Source organism: Nicotiana attenuata, unplaced genomic scaffold, assembly GCF_001879085.1.
Source record: "Nicotiana attenuata strain UT unplaced genomic scaffold, NIATTr2, whole genome shotgun sequence".
Taxonomy (NCBI): Eukaryota; Viridiplantae; Streptophyta; class Magnoliopsida; order Solanales; family Solanaceae; genus Nicotiana; species Nicotiana attenuata.
Window position 1 is genome coordinate 124,058 of NW_017671236.1, and position 26,704 is coordinate 150,761.

At 35.6% G+C, this 26,704-nt stretch overlaps 3 protein-coding genes and 1 non-coding gene across 4 annotated transcripts in view; 3 read left to right on the forward strand and 1 right to left on the reverse strand.

The window, feature by feature from the left end:
- The first annotated feature begins 2,471 nt into the window (after positions 1-2,471).
- TRNAV-UAC lies at positions 2,472-2,544 on the forward strand. The gene has a single exon. It is a non-coding gene; the product is annotated as a tRNA-Val (tRNA).
- A 2,802-nt stretch (positions 2,545-5,346) lies between these two features.
- Positions 5,347-9,700, reverse strand: LOC109206915 (putative ribosomal-protein-alanine acetyltransferase). The gene is made up of 2 exons (XM_019369785.1): positions 9,143-9,700; positions 5,347-5,626 (listed from the first exon to the last, which is right to left on the reverse strand). The coding sequence occupies exons 1-2, from the start codon at positions 9,384-9,386 to the stop codon at positions 5,397-5,399; spliced, it is 474 nt and encodes a 157-aa protein (XP_019225330.1). The 5' UTR covers positions 9,387-9,700; the 3' UTR covers positions 5,347-5,396.
- A 5,319-nt stretch (positions 9,701-15,019) lies between these two features.
- On the forward strand, positions 15,020-21,798 carry LOC109206916. Its single transcript, XM_019369786.1, has 2 exons — positions 15,020-15,786; positions 21,643-21,798. Exons 1-2 carry the CDS (start codon positions 15,503-15,505, stop codon positions 21,776-21,778), a joined length of 420 nt encoding a protein of 139 aa, XP_019225331.1. The 5' UTR covers positions 15,020-15,502; the 3' UTR covers positions 21,779-21,798.
- LOC109206917 (pentatricopeptide repeat-containing protein At2g20710, mitochondrial-like) overlaps positions 21,773-26,704 on the forward strand; it is a 6,010-nt gene continuing 1,078 nt past the window's right edge. Inside the window, exon 1 of the mRNA XM_019369787.1 lies at positions 21,773-22,161. Coding sequence (XP_019225332.1) covers positions 21,853-22,161 — 309 coding nt within the window. The 5' untranslated portion in view covers positions 21,773-21,852. The remainder of the gene's footprint in view (positions 22,162-26,704) is intronic.

Genomic DNA, 26,704 nt, shown 5'->3' on the forward strand with positions numbered 1-26,704 from the left:
CATATTTATTCTATTTTAGGCTGCATGTAATCACAGTCTGTCTGTCCTTAGCAAATGTCGTTATAATTTTTAACTATGTCTGTTTTCCCGTAAAACGGTACAGTTGAATTTATACGTGATTTATGGACAAACGAATCGATTTGATCCTAATATGATAAATAAATTAGGCAAGAATGTAAAGTCTTAAAACTGAGATGAAACAGAAGATATCTTGATCCAGGGAGCAGAGCTTCCGGTGGCAGTAAGAACAATGTAAATAAGCAAGAAAGTAAAATATTATTGAGCTTTGAACTGAGTACAGTGTATGCTCGTCAAAAAATTCGTGTCCTTACAATGATGGTAGAGCTCACTATTTATAGTTGCCCTTAGAGAACAAGGACCTAAGATCAAGCCCCTTTTAAATGATAACTATGGGGGCTATTGAAGAATGTGTAACGGTAAGCAATGAATGACATATTCTCTGTAACGGACTGTGCACTTAATGCTATAGAATATTCCTCGTTGAATGCTACCGGGTGGCAGGCATTTATTTCTCCTTTATGAATATCATTCGGTCCGGTAACAATTGAGATTTTTACCTTCGGTCCTGACTCCTGACTGCCTTCTGTCTTCGGCTCCACGTGTCGCTTTCTCACATGATCATAAAATATGAATATATTTTACCCTAATACAAAGTCACTTAAGAAGTTATGCATTTATTGAATCTTGAATGTTTGATCGAATTAGATTAATATATACAGTCAAACCTCTTTATAACAGCATTCCTATATAATAGCCATTCACTGTAAAAATCGGAGTTATTCTCTGAACCGAATATTCTATTATTTTATAGTATACGTCCTCTATAGCGGCAATTCACTATAGCAGCCAAAAAATTTCGAAACATAAACTGTTATAGAAAGGTTTAATTGTAGGTAGATGAACTTGTCCTTAATAGTGAACCCATATGGAGAGGAGGATTTAGATTCAAGCCCTACTAATGAACCATAACCTAGTTGACATAAAAAGAAAATCAAGTTATGATTTTTTTTTTTTAAAATAAGATAAAATGAAGATTAAGATAAAGTTCAATGCAATTATGTAAAGCGTTGTTTTATATATGTGTGTCTTATGTTTTTTCTTCTTATATATTTTCTTTCTTCTCCTCAAAATTCAAACACTTCCCATTTATCTCAAAATCAAATCTCAAAAAAAAAAAAACTTCTTCTAATTACTAATATCTCAAGAATATGGAAACTATTTAAGTTCACTAAATCCTAATTTCCTTTTCTTTTATAATTCTAAATTCTTATCACACCTATATAAGTTCTATGCGAGAAAACACGAAAGACAGACATCACACAGAAAATGTCGAAAGAGTTAAACACTATTTACACTTTCAGATTCCCTTCTCTTTTCTCTCTTCGACTCTTTTATCCTCGTTCCCTTTTTCAGAATTGTAAGAACTATAACATTCTGGTGTATTTAAGGAAGAATCATATCCACGATTTTTCTTCTTGCCAATGAAAATGTCAAAAATACAATATGATTATTCTTTAAATATACCGAAATATCATGATTCTTACAATTCTAAGAAAGGAAATGAGGACAGAAAGATTCAATTAGTTCATGTCTTACTGGGTTTATACTTTATACTCATATAGTGAATGGACTCCATCCCTTGCTAGTGGGGACTTGGGAATAAACATCTATTTATTTGGCATTATAATGCGTAGATTCAATTCTATAGTCTATATCGGTGAGCATTTATCAATATTTCCTAATACAAATATTTTCTTCATATATCATCTATATAATGTAACCATATACAAATATAGAGTTGTTCACACAATGTTCTTCATTTAAGAGCCAATTTCAATACTCAAATTCAATATACTGACTGTGTGAATAATCTTTACACGATTACTATGATTTGATATATTATAACATGTTACTTACCTTTTAATTAATTACTAAGCAATGCTTATTATAAATTATTGCTTGGAATTCCCTTTAAAATCTGGATTGTGAAAAGATTCTTTACACCATCAGCATATATAACTTCTTTCTAAAACATAGGGTTTAACTTGTCATTAGATAAATAACAATAATTGAGTTATGAAAAAAAAGAAATAGGACCTTTCAATTTTTAGTGGGATTGGACAAAAGCTACTGGATTTTCATGAATCAATAAATTACATTGTAGATCCTATTCAATAGCGGAAAAATATCCAGTCAAATAATATTGACTGTATTATTTTTTTCCTCAATAACCACAATCAAATGATTCAAATATGAGGTACCTTTTTATACCATATATAACACTTCCTAGTTTTTGTTTAGGAGTGTATCCGCAGTCACTAAAACTTCTATCATGAGAAGTAGGAACACAAAAATCATGACCTATACCAATTAAAAAGCATTTACTTAAGATTTAATATAAGATTTACTTCGCATACATATTTTTCAATAACATCATCATTAACAAACAGGTTGCTGTGGTGTAGTGGTTATCACGTTAGTCTTACACACTAAAGGTCCCCAGTTCGATCCTGGGCAGCAACATATTTTTTGTTTTCGTTTTCCTACATTAAATTTCTACGTTTTTAGCTATGATTATGTACAGATTACTTGCTTAACCTTCCAAAAGATACAGAATAAGCTTTGCTATTGCATTCACATTCTTTTTTTTCATTTTTCTTTTAATAATTGTTAGATCTTAGCATGCTTTCTTTGGATATTTCATCCGCTTGCCCCTTATTCGGTTGTCCCTGTTGTATTTTAGATGGAGTGATCTAGAGGGCTAAAAATCTTACCTTTACTTAGAGAGGGGTCTTTCCCTAGTTCAAGAGAAAGCCAGGACTTCCGTTTAGCTACCGACCCTGCAAATAATTTGTTTTGCCACTTTATTTGTGAAATAGATTTTTACATTCCTATGCCACATAGGAAACCTTATTACCCTCAATATTTAAGGTTTGACTTAATTACATTTAGTATACCAAATTACCAATTCTATACCATAATTAATTAAGGGTATAATTAATTGTATATTTTTTACTCCTTAATTAAAGGAATCTGCACGTTTCTCTCTCCTAACCCCTTAGTCCCACCCACGTTTTACCCATACCCACGTTCTTTTTACCATTTTCCATCTTCTGAAACCAAATTCTCCCTCTAAATTCACAGAAAATTGAAGAAACCCTTCAACAAAGTTGGTTCCCCATTTTACTCCAGTTGAAGTTCATCAATGAAGAACAACAAAGTTCATCAAAATTGAAGTCAAATCTTCAAAGTTCATACACACATTTACCTTCAGCTTCAAATTTTCTCAATGAAGAAGAACAAACCTTCAAAGAGACAAGAGAGCAGCAATTCCACCATTGACAGTCATTAAAAAGCTTTGAAGCTTTGAATTTAAATTTGGGTTTTCAAAAATCATTATTTGTTTTGATTGGGTTGTTGAAAATAATTGGGAATATGTTTTGGAGTTTATATCTCATTTTTGAGGGGTTTTGGTGAAAATTAGACTTGGTTTTGACTGAAATTCAGATTGAAACTCGAAGAAGAAGACATATTGCAAAAATTGTAGATAAATTATAGAAAAATTGTAGATAAATTGTAGACTATTTTTTGCAGAAGATTGTGTAGAAGTTTTAGTCGTTTTGGATTTGTGAAAACAGAAAACAATGCATCTACAATCAGAATACAAATAATCTACAATTTATCTACAAAATATCTACAAACTGGATACATTGAATTTTAATATCCCAATTCCCATTTCAATTGTAGCATAATTGGCATTTTCGACATAATTGCGTTTTTTTCAGAAGATTTGTAGAAGTTTTAGTCATTTTTGATTTGTGAAAACAGAAAACAAAGCACCTACGATTAGAATACAAATAATCTACAATTTATCTACAAAATATCTACAAACTGGGTACATTGAATTTTTAAATCCCAATTCCCATCCAATTGTTGCATAATTGTGAGTTTTGACATAATTACGTTTTTTCAGAAGATTTGTAGAAGTTTAGCCGTTTTTTATTTGTGAAAACAGAAAATAAAGCATCTACAATCAGAATACAAATAATCTACAATTTATCTACAATTTCTGCAATATGTCTTCTTCTTCTTCTTCTTCGAGTTTCAATCTGAATTTCAGTCAAAATCAAGTCTAATCTTCACCAAAACCCCTCAAAATTGAGATATAAACTCCAAACCATATTCCCGATTATTTTCAACAACACCCAATCCAAACAAATAATGATTTTCGAAAACCCAAATTTGAATTCAAAGCTTTCAAGCTTTTTAATGGCTATCAATGGTGGAAAATATCTGGAAGAATATTTACTTCCATAATTGTAGCGCGCCTAAATAGGAATATCTGGAAGAATATGATTTGATCTGATTTACGCCAAATCTTTTTAGAATATTCTGTTCCTCAATTTTAGCTCGACAAATTAGGAAGATTCAGCTACTATTAATTAGTATTTAATGATTGGTATAATAACTGTAGAAAAAATGTGGATAGGGCGGGTAAATTAGAAACTATGAACATTTTTGGTAATATGGTTTCATATATGGTATAGGAAAGAAAAAATCTCTTTGTGAGAATAGCACGGGCTAGTCAGTTTTCGGACTGGTAGTTGAAAAATAGTCAATGTTTGTAAAGACATTGAAAAATAACCATTATTTTGCTGAAACACGAAAAGTTGAAGCATAATATGCTGGATTACGAAGCTCCTGCGAATAAATTTCCAGCATATTATGTTGGAATTCCAGCACACGGAAAGTTCTAACATAATGTGCTGGATTATGAAGTTCCTGCGTTTAAACTTCCAGCATATTATGTTGGAACTCCAGCACATTATGAATTCCAGCACATTAGCTGGAATCTCATATGTAAAAAATTCGAACTCTAGCATATTATGTTGGAATTTTTCCGGATTTTTAAGGGAGTTTTTGTTCAGATTTTATCTTTACATGAAAAAGTGGCTAAATTTTTGATTACTTTTGAAACTGTGGCTATTTTTCAATTACCAACTATAAATCTGGCTATTTCTGATGTTTTTTTTTCCCACTTTATTCCCCACCCCCCCCCCCACCCCCACACCCCACCAAGCTATTCTTATTTACTTGCTTAGCTTTGCAACAAGGTACACATGCTTTGATTTTGCTTCAATGTGCTTTATTTATCATATTGTACTGTGCTTTTCTTTGGACATTTCCTAGTATTCTCCTATTTCAATTTGAGGGCATATTGCATATAATAGTAGTGAAATTTCAAGGCCAGTTGTGAATGCAATTTTTCCGAGCCAGATTTTTGCAAGGGAAGATAGAAATCTCTGTTGCACACAAATGAATGAGTCAGCTGCAAAATCAGGGAAAGATTAAAATTCTCTGATTATTTGATTATGTTATTCAATGTCAAAATCCAAATACATTCTATAGGCATTTCGATCTGAAGAATAATAGCCCTCCACAAGAGTATCTACTTGAAAACCAAGTTTCTTGTATAGCTGCATTGCTGGAGTCCTTGTAGGATCTACATGAAGCGATATCCGATGAACATTTCTTATTCTGCATTTCTGCACTGCTGCCTTGAGCAAATTTTCTCCATGGCCTTGTCCCCTGTAAGTCTCTTTCACTGATGTTTATTTCCAGCCACAGAGGAAGGATGCATCAGTAAACGAACACATACTTTTTATTTGTCAAAAGAAAAAGGAACATTGTAAATGAACTTCCACTACTAAAAAACAGCAAATTTGTGACAGTCAAATCAGTCACAAATCGGTTGAAAATCCTGTTTTTTCGATCGATTTGCGACTGAAACGTGTCAGTCAGAAAATACATCGTCGCAATATATTTGCGACTGAATCAGTCGAAACATTGCGACGGATTCAGTCGCAAACTGGAAAATGCGGGGACATTTGAAATTAAGCGATTTGCGACCGAATCAGTCACAAATGTAGAGATCGAATCAGTCACAAATGTAGCAACTGATTCCGTCGCAATTGTTAATAAAAAATTGTTAGAAATATTCAATTGCAACTGAATCAGTCGCAAATCTGGATAATTCCCGGTGAAGTATGTGTCAGATTCAGTCATAAATCTTGGCATTTTTAAGCAACAACCTGCTGTATTTCTAATTACACCACCTGCCAAATAAAACAGTCAAACAAACACCTAACAATTAACTAAAAACCTAATATAGCAATCCAAAATCCAATATCTACTACAAATAGATATAAAAAACTTTGAAGAACATAAAGTATACATAATAAATATAATAATATAAACATTAAAAATGAATTTATTATACAAGAATTTTAAACAAGAGTTTATATAAACAAGTATTAAACAAGAATTTATATAAACAATAAAAACAGCTAATTAATCTAACCAAGTAAATTTTTAATATCACTATATACATATTATATTGCAAAAAAAATCTGAAAAATAAATCAACAAATCTGCTGCCGGACTATCACCGGAGGGAGATGAGACGCCGAATTCTTGCACCAAAAATGAGTTAAACAACTTAAGAACAAAATAATTGGGGGAGAGTGGACAGGGGGCGGCTGAACGGGGGAGATGAAGAGGGTGAGGGAGAGGGGGAGTGAGATAGAGGGAAATCATACCTAATATGGTTAGATTGGAGGATAAAATTGACAAATAGACCGGGTTGGGGGCAGAAGATGAGAGGGGAGAAGAGGGAAAAAAGTTGGAGAAGAAAGAAGAATGAAGAAAAAACGGGTTAGGGTGTATTAAAAAAAACAATTAGTGATCGAATCGGTCGCAACTGCTGTTCAAATTTGAAATTTGAATTTTCAAATTATGACCGATTCGGTCGCAACTGCTGTTGACCAGTCAAATCTCGTTTTAATTGCGTATTCTGACTACATCGGTCGCAACCTTTAATTTAATTTTATTTTTAATTTTAATATTTACGACTGATTCAGTCACAAACCATTAAAAAAAAATCGCGATATTTTCCGCGCAATTGAGCGACCAAAGCAGTCGCAATTTTGAGCCAAAAATTAAAAAAAAAAATATAACAAATATTATTTTTGAAAATTTGATAGTTTCGGTCGCAAATATTCAGTCGCAAATCAGCTGTTTTTTAGTAGTGTTCCTTGTCTATCTCAATTTGTGCTGATTTATGCAGGCAATGAGCAAACAAACAGGAAAGCGACAGGCATGTAGTAGAAAAAAAACCTTTATACCTTTAAAGAAGTTACAACACCGACGCCTCAGTCCAAAACAAGTTGGAATCGGATATATGAATCCTCACTAACCATGTTTCTCCATTTAAATTCCTCAAAGGTTAAGTCATATTTTTTTTTGGATAAAAGATCATGATAAGAAATTCGCAACCAATTAGAGAACCAAAGCAATTCTTTAAAACGGAAAAGAAAAAAAAAAACATCACAAGCAAGCCGGTTTTATCTTCTATGCAAATGATGATAGACAATGCTTAACTGACCTTCAGAGAAAGATTTAACTGAACTCTCCTGCAAAATTCCTTAAAAACAAACTGCTAGCTATTTCAAGGTTCAATGTTCCTCAATAGTAGCTAATTAAGCTTTAGTCATCCTAATTTGAGTAGCAGGTTAAACAAGGCCAGATTTTGGTCAGCGTGAAATAGCCTAACGAGTCATGCAAATCCTCAGTAGCCAAACTAATGATTGTGGAAGCAGGGTTTTTTTCAATGCGGATGGTGTCCAGGCCACAACTTACACACACCTGGACTATTTCACGGGATACTTGTTACCTCTTACCAGCACATGTACCGGGTAACTACGGCAACATCTCTTTTACAAATTACAACTGCTAAACACCCTGTTCAATTCTTTGTTCTGGAGGTGCCAGCACATCATTGTAACGTATCAGTTTGCTCAAAGAGGAAAAATGCATGACAATTCTCTAATTTATAAGACCTGGATCCTTCATGAAATGCTGCATATACCGTCCAATCCAGCTATAGTGAAGTGCATTGAAAGACCAAAAGCAACTTTTCCTACCCATCTGTTCACGCAGATTAGAACTTGTTGGCAAATGCCTTCAAGCATATTCTTCTTAGATAGACAACTTGATTATAGATTCAAGCTCTCCGAATAAGTATCCTTATCTTTTGAATGCTCAAGCTATAATCGCATTCGCACTCCTGATTGTGCTTTCTCATGTGCTATGTCACATCAGATGTGAGTTCCTCATAGTCATGATCATAACTTCCTATCTGATCTCACCAATTGGTCCTATCGACATCTCACCTAGAGCTGGTGCAATCCCATGTATTCAACTTCTTCATGCCAAAATTCGTCCCAACCTAATTGTGAGTCACATTGGTACAAGCTTCATAGACCAGTATGTCAACAACGATTACAACCACAGTAATGTTTTGGGAAACTAAGTCCGTCCAGTCATCAACAAGAACTGATTACTCTTTAGACTTCATCCCTAATCCCACAGCATCAATTTTAGGATACCTCAATCAATGAATGCATTTTATCTTCTTTTACATTTTCAAAAAGCTATTTCCTAATATCACCTTATAGACTCCAATCCAAGAACAACAGAAATAACTACTATCCCTCGCTTCCAAACAAGTTAGTTTGGCTATATAAATCTTCATTTACCATAATTCTTCATCTAAATTATCTCAGGCCAATATTAACTAGAACAAAAATAAAAATAAAGAGTATCAGAAGTTCTTTATATTTTCTATTAGTATAAAAATCTCTGAAAGGGCTAAAAGACTCTAAAAGGCATAACACTTAGGGATTGTTTAGTATGATGGATAAGCAAAAATAATCCTGGGATAAAAATTTAGTACCGCCTTATCGTTTGTTTGGTTACTAATCCTGGGATAAGTATCTAAGGATTAAAAATAATATTGGGATAACTTATACTTGCAGAGTGGAATTATCCCAAAGACAAAGTAGTAAAATTGACTATCTCATGATTAATACAACATACCAAACATTCAATAAGAAGTAATACTAGGATAACTAATCCCATCATAACTTGTCAATAAACCAAAGGATCCCTTAAAGTAATCATACTAAGTCCAATCAAAGAACAATAAGATAAAGTCAAGAATAAGACCAACTACTAACAGGAAAAATTAAGCAAGATGAAAAGGGCTTCGCTTTATTCAGACCTGCTAATTTAGTGATGCAAGCACAGAGGGAAGAAGGCCAAGAGTACATGACATAACCAGCAATATCTGCACCTACTTGGGTATAGAGCAACCCACTGTTCTTCTTTTTGAGTTCTTCATCAAAGGATCGAGCCAATGACTCGTGTTTAGGGAAAATCTTCTTCTCTATTCTCACTATTTCGTCAACTACCTTAGCCCAATTTGGTGAGTTTCTCTGCAGTTCAACTATCACTCCCGTTTCCATTTCTTGGATTTCCTAAAGTCTCTGCTGGGTCTTTGACTCTGCCTATATAATAACTAGGTTAATAACAAGACTCAACTGGGTCACAAAAAAATACTTCCCTCGATTCATATTTTAGGAAATTACATCCATTGACCCCAAAAATGAATGTTCTTGCTTTTTGATCCTTGATTGTCTCATGGACAAACCTTTAAGGTCAACATTAAAAGTATTACCGATAGAGCAAGCAAATAGTAACACTTGTTAGACTTCAATTCTGCCCATAAGATAATTAAGGTCAAAAAATCAAGAGTGGTGCCGAAGTGTCCTATTTGTGCAAATCACCCATTCAATTTTAGGTGTCACAATAACTATAGAGAGTCAAAATGAGCTTTTCTATACCATATTCTTATTAGTTTTAAATATATTAAATTATGACTTAGTGATTTTCAAGCATCCTCTAAATGTATTAATTTAATTCAAAAAATTTAACAATTTTATGTTTCTATTCATCCCGAAAAGGTTTTTAACATTAGCATATCTTAAAAGTTTTACTTTATTTTTGTATTTTTTAAAATATTTTTAACATTTTAATAGTTAGAAATATAATGTACATTGTTTTTATATTGTTTATAAGTATATAAATTAGTAATATAAAAATAATGTATAAAATAGTTTTATACAATAACACATTTTTTATCCGTAAACGGTACAGTTGAATTTATATGTGGTTTATAGACAAGTGAATCGGTTTGATCACAAAAGAAAAAAAAAATTAAACAAGAATATAAAATTTAGCGTTGAAATCGAGATAAGACAGCAGAAATCCTGGTTGCAGGAGCCGAGCTTCCGGAGGAAGTTGTAATGATATAAATAAGCAAGAAGATAAAATATTACTGTATTAAGCTTTGAACAGTGTATAGTATGAGCTTGTCATAAAATTCTCTTTACAATAGTTGTTGAGCTCACTATTTATAGTTGTTCTTAGGAAACAAGGTCCTAGGATCAAGTCCCTCTTAAATGACAATTATGGGGGCCATTGAAGAATGTGTAACGGTAGACAATGAATACCATATTCTCTATAAAGGACTACGTACTTAATGCTATAGGATATTCTCAATTAAATGCTAGCAGATGACAGGCATTTATTTTGTCTTTATGGACATTATTCCCTTCGGGAACAAACGGGATTGCTGCCTTCGGACCTGATTGACATTTACCTTGCTTTCCATCTGTCTTCGGCTCCATGTGTCGCTTTATTATGTGAGCATTTAATATAAACATTTCTTACCCTATACAGATAGTACCCCTGCTTTCCGGTGGCACATCCTTGTATCACCGGAGAAGTTGGTGAAGATACCTTTCTTGGCGAAAAATTCTCTGACCCGCTCTAAAAAGCTTCTGACGGTTGATTAGATGCACGTCTCTCCTCATTTAATTTTCCGAACACACATCATCCCATGATTCCGCAACACTTTCGCCGGTTCTCGAGGTAATTATGGCTACAATTTTAGCCGCATATTTCTTTACTTATACGCATCAATCTTCTCCTTTTTACACTTCATAATTTTCTAAACTCTCTCAAACTCTCTTTACTCAATTCACACTTGTTTTCAACTTCCTTTTAATCTTGTTTTTCAGAGAAAAAACCCTTACTTCCTTCTGATAACAATGGCCTCTTCTTCCAGAAATTTCAGTGCTTCAAAGAACAAAGAGAACACTACTGATGATGCTCCTCCTACGTGAGCATCATTATCCCCAGAAGGCTTACTACAAATAAAGACTTCGAAGAGAAGTACCCTTCTGCTAACCCCCGCACATGGGCTGTTGGGGAATATCCTTCTTCCATCTATCCTTCTAGCATCCCTCTTGTGAAGGAAGACTTTGGTTGTCAAGATTTGAACATCAATGCTCCTGACCTAGCAGAGCGAGTAACCTTCTTCAAGAAGGGTTTTACGTATGGTTATACGTACCCCTTCACTTTGGGCTCGTTTACATTGATCGGGGGGTTTCACTCTATTATCTTGGAGTTTGCTTCCGTTACCAAGTCTGCTTGGCACATGTGAGCTCTTCTGTGTGGCGTACTATTGCTTGTCTTTGGCGTCTATGCCAGGAGATGGGAGAAAAGATATCCCTGGCTCGACTGATGAACCTTTATTCACCCAAGATTTTCTGTGGGGAAATGATAAACTTCGGCAAATGTGGTCACCATGCTTTGTCAACCAGCATGACGATGACAACGATCATGGATGGATGGAGCGGTTTGTTGCAGTTGCCACCAGGGACATCATCCCGGTCATGACTTTATCCTTTCCTGAATCATGGAACCGTACTCGTAAGTTCATCGTCTATCTTTCCTTCTATTTAAAGATTATCTCATGCTATTACTGACCCTTCTTCTTTCACTATTTCAGCAACTCAGTGGAAACCACCAAGGGTTGAACGCTTGGACCAGTGGGTCCAGAAGATTTTGGATGTCTCTACGCCTGAGACCCTCAAGTGGAAAGAACTAGCCCTTAAATACGGGCGGAAGGCCAAAAATCATGGTAAGTTGAACTTATCTTGTTTTTACTTTTCGTATGGGAAAATTGGTTAACTTTTCTTTTTTGTTGAATCAGGTCTTCCGCAGGGCTCTGTTACCGTTCCCGGGGAGGACATTTTGGTTGATCCTACTGATGCGGCGAGGTTGTTACAGCAGGCTTTCGCCCGAACGGGTGTCATCAGGCATGCTTCCTGTGCAAGTGCTTCTTCTCGAAGTCCGCGGCCGGTGAACAAGCAACCAAAAAGGCAACATTCCTCCACGGCCAAGGGTAAAAAAAAAAGGTGAAGGGCATCCCGCGCGATCCAGCCGCAGACACTGTAGTGATCGATGATAATGGAGGAGCATGATGAGGGGGCTTCTCTACATAGAAGACGACGACCTTCATCAGCTCAACAGAATGCTCAATCTGTTGAGCTAGTTACACTAACCGTGGACGACGCTTTGGGGGGGAATATGCTGTAGTGGAAGATGCTAACTCTCGTTTTCGTGTCCTAGTCGTCGTTCCCGGTACTGTGAGGCTGTGTACCGGGTCTTTTCCGTCTTCGCTTGAAGCAACCAACAACTAGCATTGCTTTTGCTACAGTTGCTTCTCAACCTACAACGCCATCAGCTTCATCTCCATCTTCGCCAACTTTGCCTTCTCCACCAGCAACGGCTACATTATCTTCACCGGCCGCAGTCATCCAAGATGAGGATATTCCTCTTCCTCAGTCCCCAGTTCACGGGAATTTGGGGCATAATTATTCCGCCCCCTCTGAAGATCCTTAGAGAAGGAGGAGTGTTTCCATCTCGATTTCTACCGGATGCCATCTATTGTCCCGCCCAGTGAACTTGCTAATTATCTGAAGCCTCTGATTTTAGAGAAGGATAGGAGTAAAATACAGTCTCTCTCGGGAGAGTGTATGGTAAACAATGTTATGCAACGCAGCGACGGTACGATCTTTGTTCCTTCTGTTGTTCCTTCTATCTTTATTATGGCAGGATTTAATTTGTACTTCTGTTTTGCAGGCTAACTTCCTTTCTTTTGAGGGCCTTTAGAGGTTGATCCTTGACAAGGAGAAAATCACCTCCGAGCAAGATCAATTGTTGGCCGAGTGGGATCAAATTGCTGCCCACCTCTCGGAACTGGAAGCACAAGCTGCTGAGGCTGTTGAGTTGGAGGCTCGGTTGCAGCTAGGGGTATCAATGGTTCGGCTCGGCTGGTTATTTTATAAAATTTATACCATACGAATTTTTTGGTTATTTAATAATGTATAACAAAAATTAGACTTTTCGAAACGTCCCAATCATGTCGGTTTCTCTTCGACATCGGTACGGTTCGGTTAATTTTTGGTATTTTTTTAAGTACCATGTAAAAGTCAGTAGAGAAGTAGAATGCAATAACATATATACTTTTATAGGACTTAGCAAAACTGTCTAGATATTTTTACTGTTTAAATAATGATAATTATGAAAATATGAAAGATGACTAGAGTATAGATCCATCAACTATTCTACAACAGCGTAAAGGAAACTAAACAAAGACAGAAAAAATATAAATCACACGAGTGGAAAGATATTAACCATGTTGGAACTCAAGAATAAAATCTATAGAAGATTAAATATTTAAAAAGATAAATCTAAATCATACAGAAGGAAGCATATTCAATACATTGTACAGTTTGCTACTCATAATCGTCATAATACTTTGTGTCTTACTAGTGAATATGCTGGAAATAATTTAGTTTCAGTAGAAGTATCATAATAGGTTTGGGAATTAGGATTTTGAGTTTAGTTACTTGTTGACTTGTAACCTCTTTCATAATTCCAATGCTAAAGGAAAAATTTAATGCATTATAGTATTTAAACTTAATATACAAATATATTTTTCAACGGTTCGGTATTTTTCGATTTATTTTCATAAAATAAAAAATCTACCCTAATTATCAGTACGATTATATATTTATATAAAATCTTACAGTTTTATTAGAAGAAACCTAAAGATTTGTTCGGTACGATACAGTTCGATCGCTTTAGTCGATTTTTAAATATTCATTGACACCCCTAGTTGCAGCAAAGCGAGCAAGAGGTAGTGACCCTTAGCCAAGAGGCAGCCTTGAACTCCAAAGCTAAAGAAGTTGCTACACTGAGAAGAAGTATGCCCGGTTGGAAGAGAGGCATAAGAGAGTTATAGAGCATAACAAAGTTTTTAACTCCACTGACTGTGACCTTGATATCAGCCTCAAGGCCGCTAGAATTGAGCGAGATAACCTTTCGACCGAGGTTGACTGTCTTAAGGAAGCTTTGGCACCGAGCGACTTCTCTCATTATTAAAAAAAACATATTCTATGTATAGAATGAGGAGAAAAACCTTGGAAAAGACCAAAGCGGGCGTCATTGACTTTGATGTCGAAATCGCCAAGGCCCGTGAGCTGGAGTCGACTGGCCGAAGGGGTCTTTCGGTCCAACCTGATGCTACTGACTCTTCGGGTTCCGGTTCTGAGTTCTCGGGAATTGAAGAAGAACCTAAAGGGGATGGTGGTGAAGGCCAAGATGGTGAAGGCCAAGATCTTGAGCCGGCGGTGGATCCGCCTACTTCTCCTTGGGGTGCAGATGCTTCTCTTCCTCTGGATTCCAGGGATGCAGTACCTTAGCTTTTTGCTTTCTTTTCACTTTGTTTTTTTTTCCATACTTTTGTACTTGTGCTGCTTGGCACGTTTGTTGTAGAAGTAATTTTTTCTTTTAAGTATTGCGCAAGTTTTTCTCTTTGCGTACTTCTCATTTAAGTATTGCGCAAATTTTACTTTATTACGTCGAGTTATGCGAGGCTTCAGGTGTATTTTTCTCCGATACCATTTGGATTCGGGGCATAATTTCTTCCAGAATCAATCCTTTACTGTGAGAGTTTCATAAGAGAGGGCCCTTTTATGTTTACGGTGCTCTTGAAGAGTATGTTTCATGTTCATCACGACACTAGCATTTGAAGTACTTATTTAACTTTCAAATAATAAAATTAACTCATGGATACGACAAGAAACAAGATAAAATTAAAAAGGACTTTATTTTATTCCTTCAATTTTCAAAAGTACATAAGCGTTTGCTAAAAAGAAATTGCCATTACTTGTTTCTACGGGACTGACCGCACAGTCCCCGATCCCTATGATAACACTTTGTTTCGCAGTCCCGATGGATATGGCAGTCATTACCGTATTATCATATCATTCCCAACAGCACTTATATTTGAAAAATTAGCTTATATTACCACTCAACAGCACTTATTTTTCTCCGCCAAACACCTGAACTATCTAATTTTTTTTATTTTTACAAGAAAGCACTTTTTGCCTCCCTCTTGCTAAACAGGCTATAAAGCAGTTTTACACAATAAAACATTTATAAAAGATGGTAAAAAATTTATAGCGAACACCCAAAAAATTGGCTTTCAAGCTCCAAGCGGATGAAAGCAAACATACTACTAGCGTGGATGGAAAATGGGTCAAATTAGTAAACATTCTACTCATGTGTTAGAACTCAACAGCCTTGCTTTCCTTTCTTTTGCTCTTGAAATACAGAGGAAAGTTGAGATCAGTGAGAAATTTTAAACTATCTGTTCTCCTGAAATATGATGAAGGTTCTCCAGCACAGTGTTGGTGGTCTGAAATCATGGTGTAAATGTAGCCCTAATTCGCTAATGGTTTTCAAATTTTGTACCAATTCTGGAACCCTAGCCTCTTCTTCAGCGGCGGACACTCTTTACCCAATGCTGATAAGATATGCACCTTCTACTGCGTCCATTCTTCCAACAATTAAGCAGTGGGTTAGTGAAGGAAAGCCCGTGGAATATCAGGACCTCAAGAAAGCTATTAAACAGCTCAGGGCATTCGGCGCTTCAACCATGCCCTCCAGGTACCCTCTCCTTTCTCTCTCTCTAAAATGCTTCTTTATTTTTTAGTTGTGCTTTTTTTGGCCAAAAGCACTTTTGGTCAAAAATTGAGATGTTTGGCCAGCTATTGGAAGGAAAAAAAGTGCTGTTTTGGAGAAGTAGAAAAAAGCTCCAAAAACACTTTTGAGAAAAATACCCTTAGAAAGCAGTTTTCAAAAGCTTGGCCAAACACTAATTACTGGTCAAAAGTGCTTTTCTAATTAATTAGCCAAACACAAACTACTTGTCACTAAAAGCACTTTTTATAAAAGTAGAGAAACACTTCTCAAAATAAGCTGATTTTAGAAGCTTGGTCAAACGGGCTATAATTCTAGAAGGAGGCGAATTTGCACAAATAGCCGCTACTTAAAAACATAGTAGATAATTTTATCCATGGTTATTGAACTTTTGTGTTTGTTACCCAAAAGTCACTTTTCTTTTTTTTGTTACGTAAAAATCATTCAACTTTGTGTTCATTGCGCAAAAATCACTTTTCTTTCTTTTGTTATACAAAAATCATTTTACTTTGCTCTAGTTATCACAAAAGTTAGATTTTTACTTAAAAAGTCTATTATGCCCTTGATATTATACAAACCTTCATATTCATGTAATACCTTCTATATTATATACTATATAATATATTTTTAACTATGTATTATATTTATAAATAAAATAACTTAATATTATTTTATTTATTATTTTTATAATATATTCGTATATTTAATTTTCAAGATATATTATAGCGTTATAAAACAACTTTTTTCAGAATTTTTTTTTGAATTTAATTTACCGACCAAAGTTGGTCGGTAATTTCCGACCAACTTTGGTCGATTTTTTTGGACGGTTTTTTCCGAATTTCTAGTAATATAATTTCCGAAATAACCAATTGCCTAGGTTAATCCCCAAGAAAATATCCCCAGCTAAATTCGCATGTAGTACCTAGGGATTTTCCTTCAGATTAACATATGATTTTTTCCTCATTTTCTTTATTTGTTTACCTGCGAATTTTCTCACGGAAATGTACTTGCCGATTTATTTTTTCTACAATATTTATTAGAGTTACTGACAGATTTAATAAAGCTACTAATATATTTTGAAAATTAACATTAAGAAAAAATAAAATATACGAATATATTATAAAAATAATATTAAGTTATTTTATTTATCAATATAATACATAGTTAAAAATATATTAAATAGTATATAATATAGAAGGTATTACATAAATATGAAAGTTTATATAATATCAAGGGCATAATAGACTTTTCAGTAAAAATCTAACTTTTGTGATAACTAGAGCAAAGTAAAATAATTTTTGTGTAACAAAAGAAAGAAAAGTGACTTTTGTGTAATGAACACAAAGTTGAATGATTTTTACGTAACAAAAAAAAAAGTGACTTTTGGGTAACAAACACAAAAGTTCAATGACCATAGATAAAATTAACTCTAAAATTTAAGACCTTCAGGCGGAAGTTAGGCTCTGATCAAAACTTGCTAATCTTTGAATAGTTTTTAAAAAGTGGATAACTTGATGTTTTAAATGGTACCCTTAAATTTGGCTATCTGGTACCACTTCTACTTTTAGAAGGGCCGTTCTTGGTCATTCAATTTAGAAATTGCTAAGATGACGGGTTCTAGTGGCGAAGTCACTAATTTCGTTAAGGGCCTGTTTGAAAAGCCATCCTGTAATTGAATTTGAGTGTAATTACACAATTTTGATATGTTTGTCTGACCAAATAATTACTTAGTCAACATGTAATTGGGTGTAAGTACAAGGTTATTTTCTGAATCTCTTTTCTTTTTAGTTTACTTTTTATTTTAACTTTTTAAATTCTTTTTTTCAAATATTAGTCTTTTTATATTAATTATCTTTTAGTTCCTTATTTCTCATTCAACTTCTACTTCATGTGTTTCTACATAATTTCTCATATTTTTTTCTTTCTTAATTAATTTTTTTTTTATTACACTTAGCTATGTTGTTATTCTATTTTTTTAAGAAATTATACCTTGTAATAATAATAATCTTAGAAAGAATAAGTCATCCACAAACTTGACTTATAATGAGTGATGTCATTAAAGTTGAACTTTGTTGTTGGAACTTGGATGAGGTTATATGCAAACTTAACTATCTTAAAATAATAGATTATTTTTTAATATTTAAATAATATTCTCATTTTCTAACCTTTATTTTTGTGATTCCATGTAGTTTCTCATGTTTTTTATTTTTCTTTATCTTCATTTAGCATAGTTGTGCTATTGTTCTAGATTTGAAACAACACCTCCTAATATTACAAACAACGAGTCATTAATAAACTTGGCATGTAATGAGTGATGTCATTAGAGTAGAATCTCATTATTGAATGAGGTTATAGACTTATGTTTTTCTTTTCTTTTAAATTATATTTACTTAAATTATATTGAAGCTTATTTTAATTTTACATAAGAGTAATTTTTTTGAATTTTGAATTTATGTTATATTTTCGATTTTGTTATATTTGCTCTAGCAATATTGACTTGTTAATTCAGATCGCATGACATTCATTTTTCAGTTAGAATTGATGAGATATCTTTTTGTAAAATATTTGAGTAATGTTATGGCATAATATTTATAAATATAATTGTTTTTATTAAGCACTCCATGACGTTATTACAAAATCTGTGCTTTTAGTTTTTATAATTAATTAAAGTAAAATATTATTATTTGAAAAATATATATATGTCAATTACTTTTACTATATTAGTTACAAATATATGACTAGTAAATTAATATATTTTCAAGAAATAATATGTATCTTAAATGTCAAATTTAAAATTATTTATGAAGGCATATATTTGTGAAATCTTAACTTTTAATTTTTGATAATGAACTTTGAATTTAAAATATAATTTAACTGTGTAATTACACCTATTTAACCAAACAGTACGCTGATAATTACAATGTAATTATATTATGACAAACAAACATGTTGTCGTAATTACAATACTGTTTAATTACTAGGCTGTGTAATTACTATCCTAGTAATTACACCAATCCCAATTACCTGGTGGCTTTCCAAACAAACCCTAAGGGTGATCACAAACTTTGGAAAAGTAAAGAAAGAAATTCGACCAATGGATACGTAATATTTAGCTAAATTATAAAAACTCTTATAATAGAACTAACAATTGTACAAATCAAAACAAACATACATAAGTCAATTATAATAGTGAAAGCATAAATCACATATATTATAAGATATTTTAATCGGAACAATAATTACACAACACAATCATTAACACAAAGATAGTTATAAGCTAAGTTGCTCAAGTACGGGTTTCAATAGGGGTACGGATCTAGAGGTTTGATCCTTCATGATTTAAATTTTAAGATTTTGGGGTACGGTTCTAGGTACGGATACAGGTGCCGGAATTCGACTAAAAATAATTCAAATATCTAAAAGTAGAGTTATAAAAATATGTCTAGATTATGATACAGCGTGAGAAAGACTTACAAGGTATGAATTCGAGGAGATAAAAGAAAAAAGGACTGACATAGAAATTTTATATACAAGGTATTTCATTTTCTTCAATTTCATCCTAGCATTTGTTTTATTTTAAACAATCATTGTATCTTTTCCTGATCTCTCCGTTAATTTTGGTCAAAGTACCCAAAGTCAGGTACGGATCTCACACCCGCACCCGCACCCACACCCACGTTGTATCGACAGGGTTGCGGCGCTGAAAGTGAAGAGTCCGAGCAACTTAGGTTATAAGCAAAAATATGACAAGTTAGTTATTTATATTTAGTGTGGGAAAAAGATAAGGAGTTTATAATGTTGTAATTTAGAGTGGGATCAAAAACTTTTTTTATGGTCAGTAATCAGGATATGCTTCCAAGTTTCAACTACCATTAATTATATAAATCTTACTATAAATGGTTTGCTAATTTAAAAAATAAAAGCTAATAAGACTTTTAGAACTTTGAGACATACCATTTTTTTTTTTAACTTGAAGAACACAGTGTTGCATATCCTTTTCCTCTGTCCTCCCTTTGGATATATATCTCGGGGTGAACAGCCTTTTGTAATCGAAACTGAGGAACTAATTCCTACAAGAAAAGACTTTGTTTCCTAATTCCTAGTAGAACAGACTTTGTTGTTAAACCAAAAAAGAAGAGCAATGCTATAGGAAGGGATTGGACCGCGATGTTTAAGTAATTTTGGAGACCCTTAGCTGCTGAGCGACAACTCTAAGTTGTGTCAAGAGTATTCAAGATTTATATATATCTACAGAAGTAATATTTGACCCATCAACACGGCCGTGTTCGACTGACGACCCTTGTATCACTGTAGCTCCCCCGACTGGTCCACTAAGACTGCGAGAACATGAAATCAACTGTTGTTTATTAATGCCTAATGTAATAGCAGCTCATTATAGTTTGCTCTCTAAGAGCTACAAAATCCCATCTATGTGTCATCTAGAGTCTTGTCTTGATTCTTGACTTGCTCCTTGCGTTGACCTTAGACTGAATCTTGATGCTGAATAATAGGCTATGAAACACCTAACTTGTTCAAGTTTAAACGGGCCAGGTCATGATCATTAGTTCGTTTGACCGAAATTTCAATGGGTTTTTAAAGTGATCCATCAAACTATTGGGTCAAAAAGTGTTACTGAATGGGTCGAAATGCAACTGGAACCACATAAATAATGACTTCAAACACAGATTTTATCTTTCTTAGTCACTATCACTAATCATTTTCTATATGAGAGCAGGGGGATCTTTAACCGACTGAAACAAGTTGCCATAGAGATCATAAGATTCATCAGGACAAGATATTAATTTCATTATTAAACCTTCGTCAACTCGTAATTCATGTTACAAAATGGAGCATATATATATATATATATATATATCCTATCTACACATTTTAAAACTAAAAGTGACGGCTTGAGGGTCAAAATAACAGACTTTTAAGGTCTTAAAATAGAAAAATTTAATTAATCTTTAGAGTGTCTTTAATGCATGTTGGAACAATGTCGTAAATGAGTTATAAGAAATGGAGATTCTCCATAATCTTCGCCACTGAAAAGAGAAACTTGGGAATTGGAAGTTCATAAAGAAAACTTGGGAATTGGAAGTTCATAAAGATAATGTTTTTCAAGGGAGTTCATCATACAATCAGAAAAATTGATTTTGTTGAGAAATCGATGTCTTACTCCATAACTTTGAGGGAACGTAGCCTGATAATGAGTTCGGTCCAATTTGGACGCCCATTTAGGAGGTGCCAAACAGACCCCATCATTGATTTGAGATCTTGATAAGGTGAATACCCAGTGTATTGACCCGGGTGCCTTTTCTATCACAAATTAAAACTTGGGATTTGGAATTTACTCGAGAAAAAATAAAAAAGGGAGGAGTTAAGTCATGTTTGACGGATTGGGTTACCAATTTGATTCAAACAAACTTTGAACGAGTTGGTTATGACTTGTTCATTAATTTAACCTGTTTTGACCCAATCGGCCATTTGCTACCTCTAGCATATGTTAGTCTTTTGGGGATTTAGAATAAGAGGGTCAAATCATGTAAAAAAGAAAAATTCAATTCAGACATGATTCTTCTAATTTTTAAAATAGAGTTTCGTATTGAAAACCTACATAAAAAGGTTTGTGAGCCATTATTTACTAAAATATGCAACAAGTGATTGAATAACTAGAATTGTCTCAGCCATGGCTACACTCACTTAAAATTAAGTGCCAAGTTGGTCTCAGTTCCAGCAAAACTACTTTTTTTTTTGTTGGCGTTTCCCCTTGTTTATGTGCTGTCTCCAGGTTCAATATCCTGCTTCTTATTTTTGTCTCAGATTTATGAATGGATTGACAACTCCGAGCGTCCTTATCTATTACCTGGAGATGTTGCAGTCCGTCTGTATTTGGTATCAAAAGCTCATGGATTGGAAGCAGCAGAGAAGTATTTCTTTAGCATCCCAGAAAATCTGAGAGCTTCTTGTGTGTATGTCGCTCTTTTGAATTGCTATACTGATGCAAAATCATTGAGAAAAGCAGAAGGTACAATGCAAAAGATGAGGTATCTGGGGAATGCTAATGTAGAGGCATACAATATTATGATGAACCTTTATGTTAAAATGGGAGACCTTCAGAAACTACACTCATTGGTGCTAGAGATGGAAGATAAAAGAATTGCTGGTAATGCATTCTCCTATACTATCCGCTTAAATGCATATGCATCTGTTCCAGATATTAAGGAGATGGAGAAGCTTTTGATGAAGATGGAAGTAGATCCTCTGCTGATTGAATGGAATGCTTATGCAGTCGCTGCCAAGGGTTACATTAAAGCTGGTGATGTAGAAAAGGCTTCAAAGGTATTGAAAAAGTGCGAGCACCTAAGTAAGTGGAAAAGTGCAAGGCTTGCTAATGAAATCGTTCTTTCCGTCTATGCTAGCATGGGAAAGAAAAATGATGTCTATCGTATATGGAACAAATTAAAGAATAGAGGTAAGGTCTACCGTTCAAGTTATCTTTCCATGATATGGACCGGAAAAGTTAGATGATATTGATGGTGCAGAGAAGATATATGCTGAGTGGGAAGCAAAAGAGGTATATTGTAGGAACATCTCATGCCTCTGACATTCGTAGAAAATGCACCTCTCCAACCACGGTCGAAATCAACAAGAACTCTCCCAATTCCGTTTGCACAAGTTAAACTACCAAGACTGAATCCTTCTAACTAGACCAAGCTAAGCAAGCCATCAAAACCCAAGAGCAGTGCTGCAGAATACCTGTAAAAACTCATTACCTCGAACACATAGAAAGAATTAATCATATCCTTTCCACACCGATTCGGTCTACTATCAAGCTACTTCATCTATCTAAGTTTCCTTCTGATTCATTTTCAACTTGGTATCTCCTCTTGCTGTAGCACTACAATTCCTCAACCCAGGCTCACCACACGAGACCCAAGCATAAGACCACACCGTCTAAGACCCACAAGCCGCTGAATACTCTCTCAAATATTCCCAGAAACACCACATTCCAGGATGCTTTACTCTGAAGAACTTCCTGCGAATCTAGGTCCGTTACCTTTATATTCCTGATACTAATACATAGAATCCCATAATTAACATAGAAATACCACAAGTCTTGAACTCTTCCATTGAAAACTCGGCTTCTAACCCGATCAACAGAACCGAACAATCAGCGCCTCATTGGCACTTCTGACACTGCAGCACATAACCTATCCTTAGTCAAAAATTTCCTTTTACTCGAGCCATCCTCGGGCTCAATCTCCGCAACCAGAACTGATTCTCGTACGCCTCACATCGGAACCAACATAACACATAACCGAGCAATCAGCTAATCATTAGCAATCTCCCCCACTTGGCTCGAAGCCATAGATGAGAATACCTTCAACAACTCATAACACTTATACCATATTGATGCCACAATACCATAGTGAGATTAGACTCAAATCCTTCGTAAGCTTGTGAAAACACAGATCATCTAATACTGTAAATCTTCTGCAAATCTCGCATTCATCCCCGTAACAATGAAGCCCACTCTCTTAAGCGACCCGAAATTTCAAATTTCAACACGCACTTTTCAATTACACATGAGATCTTCTAATATACACATAAGGATTACACCACTTCAGAACACTCCGCAGGAGATAACCCGCCTGCTTCGCCTCAATATGACATTTCCTCATACCTTCCACCATCATACACATTACACATTTACTTAGTCTTCCTGAGTCTGAACTCATACATTACTTCACTCTCAACTGGAAACATGAAAAGACTCTTCGCGCGCCCATAACTCAGGCTATACCTCGAATCGCAATGGAATTCAAACACCTAATAGTTCTTCTATCATCCAGTAGGCCTTCCTCATCACCTCCAAGTCACACAGATGCACCTTGCAGCACTAACATACTCACCACGTAGCTAACCAGCCGTCACTCCCACTAATAGGGGCAATACCGAACATATAAGTTCAAAACACTTGTTCACACAATCAGCACCTCGGTGCTCAAGCCATAGACAAGGATCCGGCCTCAAGTCCTCCAGACTGGCCCAACAACAAACTCACAGAGATCACGTCTCGCCCCTCGATCGGGGAATCACAAGCCATCAAGGCACATCTGATACTGAGCGCTCATGCGTGCATACAAACGCGTGGAAGGAATTTCAAGAGTTTCTTTTCAAGCTGAATCAAGGACGCACGATAAGAATTCAAGAATGTGAAGTTTTCCTAAAGGTTCTGCAGCCTCTCGAGGATAAATACAGACGTCTCCGTACCGATCCGCGAGACTCTACTAAACCTGCTCATGGCTCGTGAGACCTAGTAACCTAGGCTCTGATACCAACTTGTCACGACCCTAAACCCGGACCCGGTCGTGATGGCGCCTCTCGTGAAGACGAGGCCAGCCAATTAATCCAACTTATCTTTTTAGAATAGTCAACATTAATAAGAAGCTTTAATATGATTAAGTAACCACAGTCTATTAAAAGATCTCTTTAATAAGTGCAGAATAAAACCCAAACACAGCCCAAACCGGGGTGTCACAAGTGACGAGCATCTATCAGAGTATAAATACAACTACAAGACCTAAAATATACAAAGCCGGAATAATGAACCAAAAGAGAGAAAAATGGTGCTGCGAACGCAGGCAGTCACCTCGCTACTCCTATAGCTCTGCTTCTGATCAGCCAAAACCCGCTACCGGGTGAACAAATACCTGCATCTGCACGCGAGGTGCAAGGAGTAAAGTGAGTACTCCAACTCAGTGAGTAATAAGGGTAAATAACAACTGAGCAGTAAGAAATCACGTAAAGCAAACCATCATGCTATATAGGGACAGTGAAAAACCCTTTGAGAGAAAGCAGTGAAGCTGTAAAAACTTTAGAAATATCTTAGCTCAGTTTAAAACCTCTTTTGAAAATGACTTTTTCAACAATTATGCAATTGAATGCAAAACAAATAGTGCAGATAAGCACAGAAGTCCGCCTCTCGGGCACCACACTCGGTTATCAGATAATACCAGAGCAACAGGTAAATATTGCAAGAAGTAGCACAAACAACATATAATGGCAGACAATGAAATAAGGTAAACACATCAAACAGTATCGGTACCACTGCGGCGTGCAGCCCGCTCCACATATCGCTGCGGCGTGCAGCCCGCTCAGTTTATCGTCGACGGCGCTCACTGGGGGTGTGCAGACTCTGGGAGGGGCCCCTTACGGCCCAAGCGCAATATCAAGCCATCTCGTGGCATCAAACTAGACCCTCAGCCTCATATCAATAACAGTATAACACTGCTGCGGCGCGCAGCCCGATCCATAAGTATCCTCACAATACAGGCCCTCGGCCTTACTCAGTCAACAAAATCACATAAGCCACTCGGGCAACAATAAAACAGTGTTTCTCAGCCCAAAACATCATTTAAATATCATTTGAGTATTAGAACTGAGTGAACGTGGCTGAGTTTTGAAAACAGTAGGAAATAACATGACTGAATTCAAATATATATAATTAAATCAGTGAGGAATTATCAACAACAATCCCCGAAGGGTTCAAATAGTTAGCACGAAGCCCAAATATGGCATTCAGCCCAAATAATGATGATAGCAAACTGATTTCAATCAAATACGTGGTAAAATCATTAATCAGGATGGTTAAGTCATAATCCCCAACGGTGCTCTACCCCACGCTCGCTATTCGGCGTGCAAGTCACCTCAACATAGCACTATGATGTGCAATCCGGGGTTTCAAACCCTCAGAATATCATTTACAATCATTACTCACCTCGAACCGGCGAAATCTCTAGCTCGCGACGCCTTTGCTCCTCAAATCAGCCTCCACGCGCGTCGAATCTGACCAAAACCACAACGAATACGTCACAATATGCCAACGGAACAATACCCAATCGAAAACAATCGAAAAATATTAAAAATCCCGAAATTGGCAAAACCCGAGCCCCGGGCCCACTCCTTGAAACTCAGAAATTCTTACACCAACGGGTTCCTTATCTCGCCACGAGTCTATACATATGAAAAACACCAAAATCGGAGTCCAATTGACCCCCTCAAAACCCAATTTTTGCTCTCTTAAGTTCAAGCCCTAACTTCCATTTTTTGACCTTTAATTTCTTAAGTTTCCAGCTCTAATCCATGTATTTACACCATAGAATCATGTTTTTAAGTCCAAGAGTTCATACCTGATCAAAGCCCTTGAAACCCTCTTCAAAATCGCCCAAAAACTCTCCAAGTCCGAAGTGAAATATGTTACTTTTCTCAAAATTTCATGAAGATGAATTAAATATTTCTGTCCAGCAGAAACCGCTTCTACGGTCAAAATGTCGCTTCTGCGGTCTCCTTCCGCTTCTGAGGAAATTCCCATAATCCCAAAAACCCGCTTCTGCGACTTAAATCCCGCTTCTGCGGCTTCCCCAACCGCTTCTGCGGAATCAGCGCCCAAGTCCCATCACCGCTTCTGCGGTCCAATCTTCGCACAAGCGAGACCGCTTCTGCGGTCCAAGCTTTGTAGAAGCCAAAACACCAGTTGCAGCAGACTTAGCAACATGCAAAAATTCCAAAACTCTCCGTTTAACCATCCGAACTCACCCCGAGGCCCCCGGGACCTCAACCAAAAATACCAATGCATCCTACAACGTTATTCAAACTTGTTCCAATCATCAAAACACATCAATTAACACCAAAACCATCAAATTACATCGAATTCAAGCCTAAGTTCTTCTAAAACTTCCGAAACACGTATTCGACCAGAAACCCTACCAAATCACCTCCGAATGACCTGAAATTTTGCACACACATCCCACATCACAGCACGAAGCTACAACAACTCTCGGAATTCCATTCCGACCCTCGGATCAAAATCTCACCTATC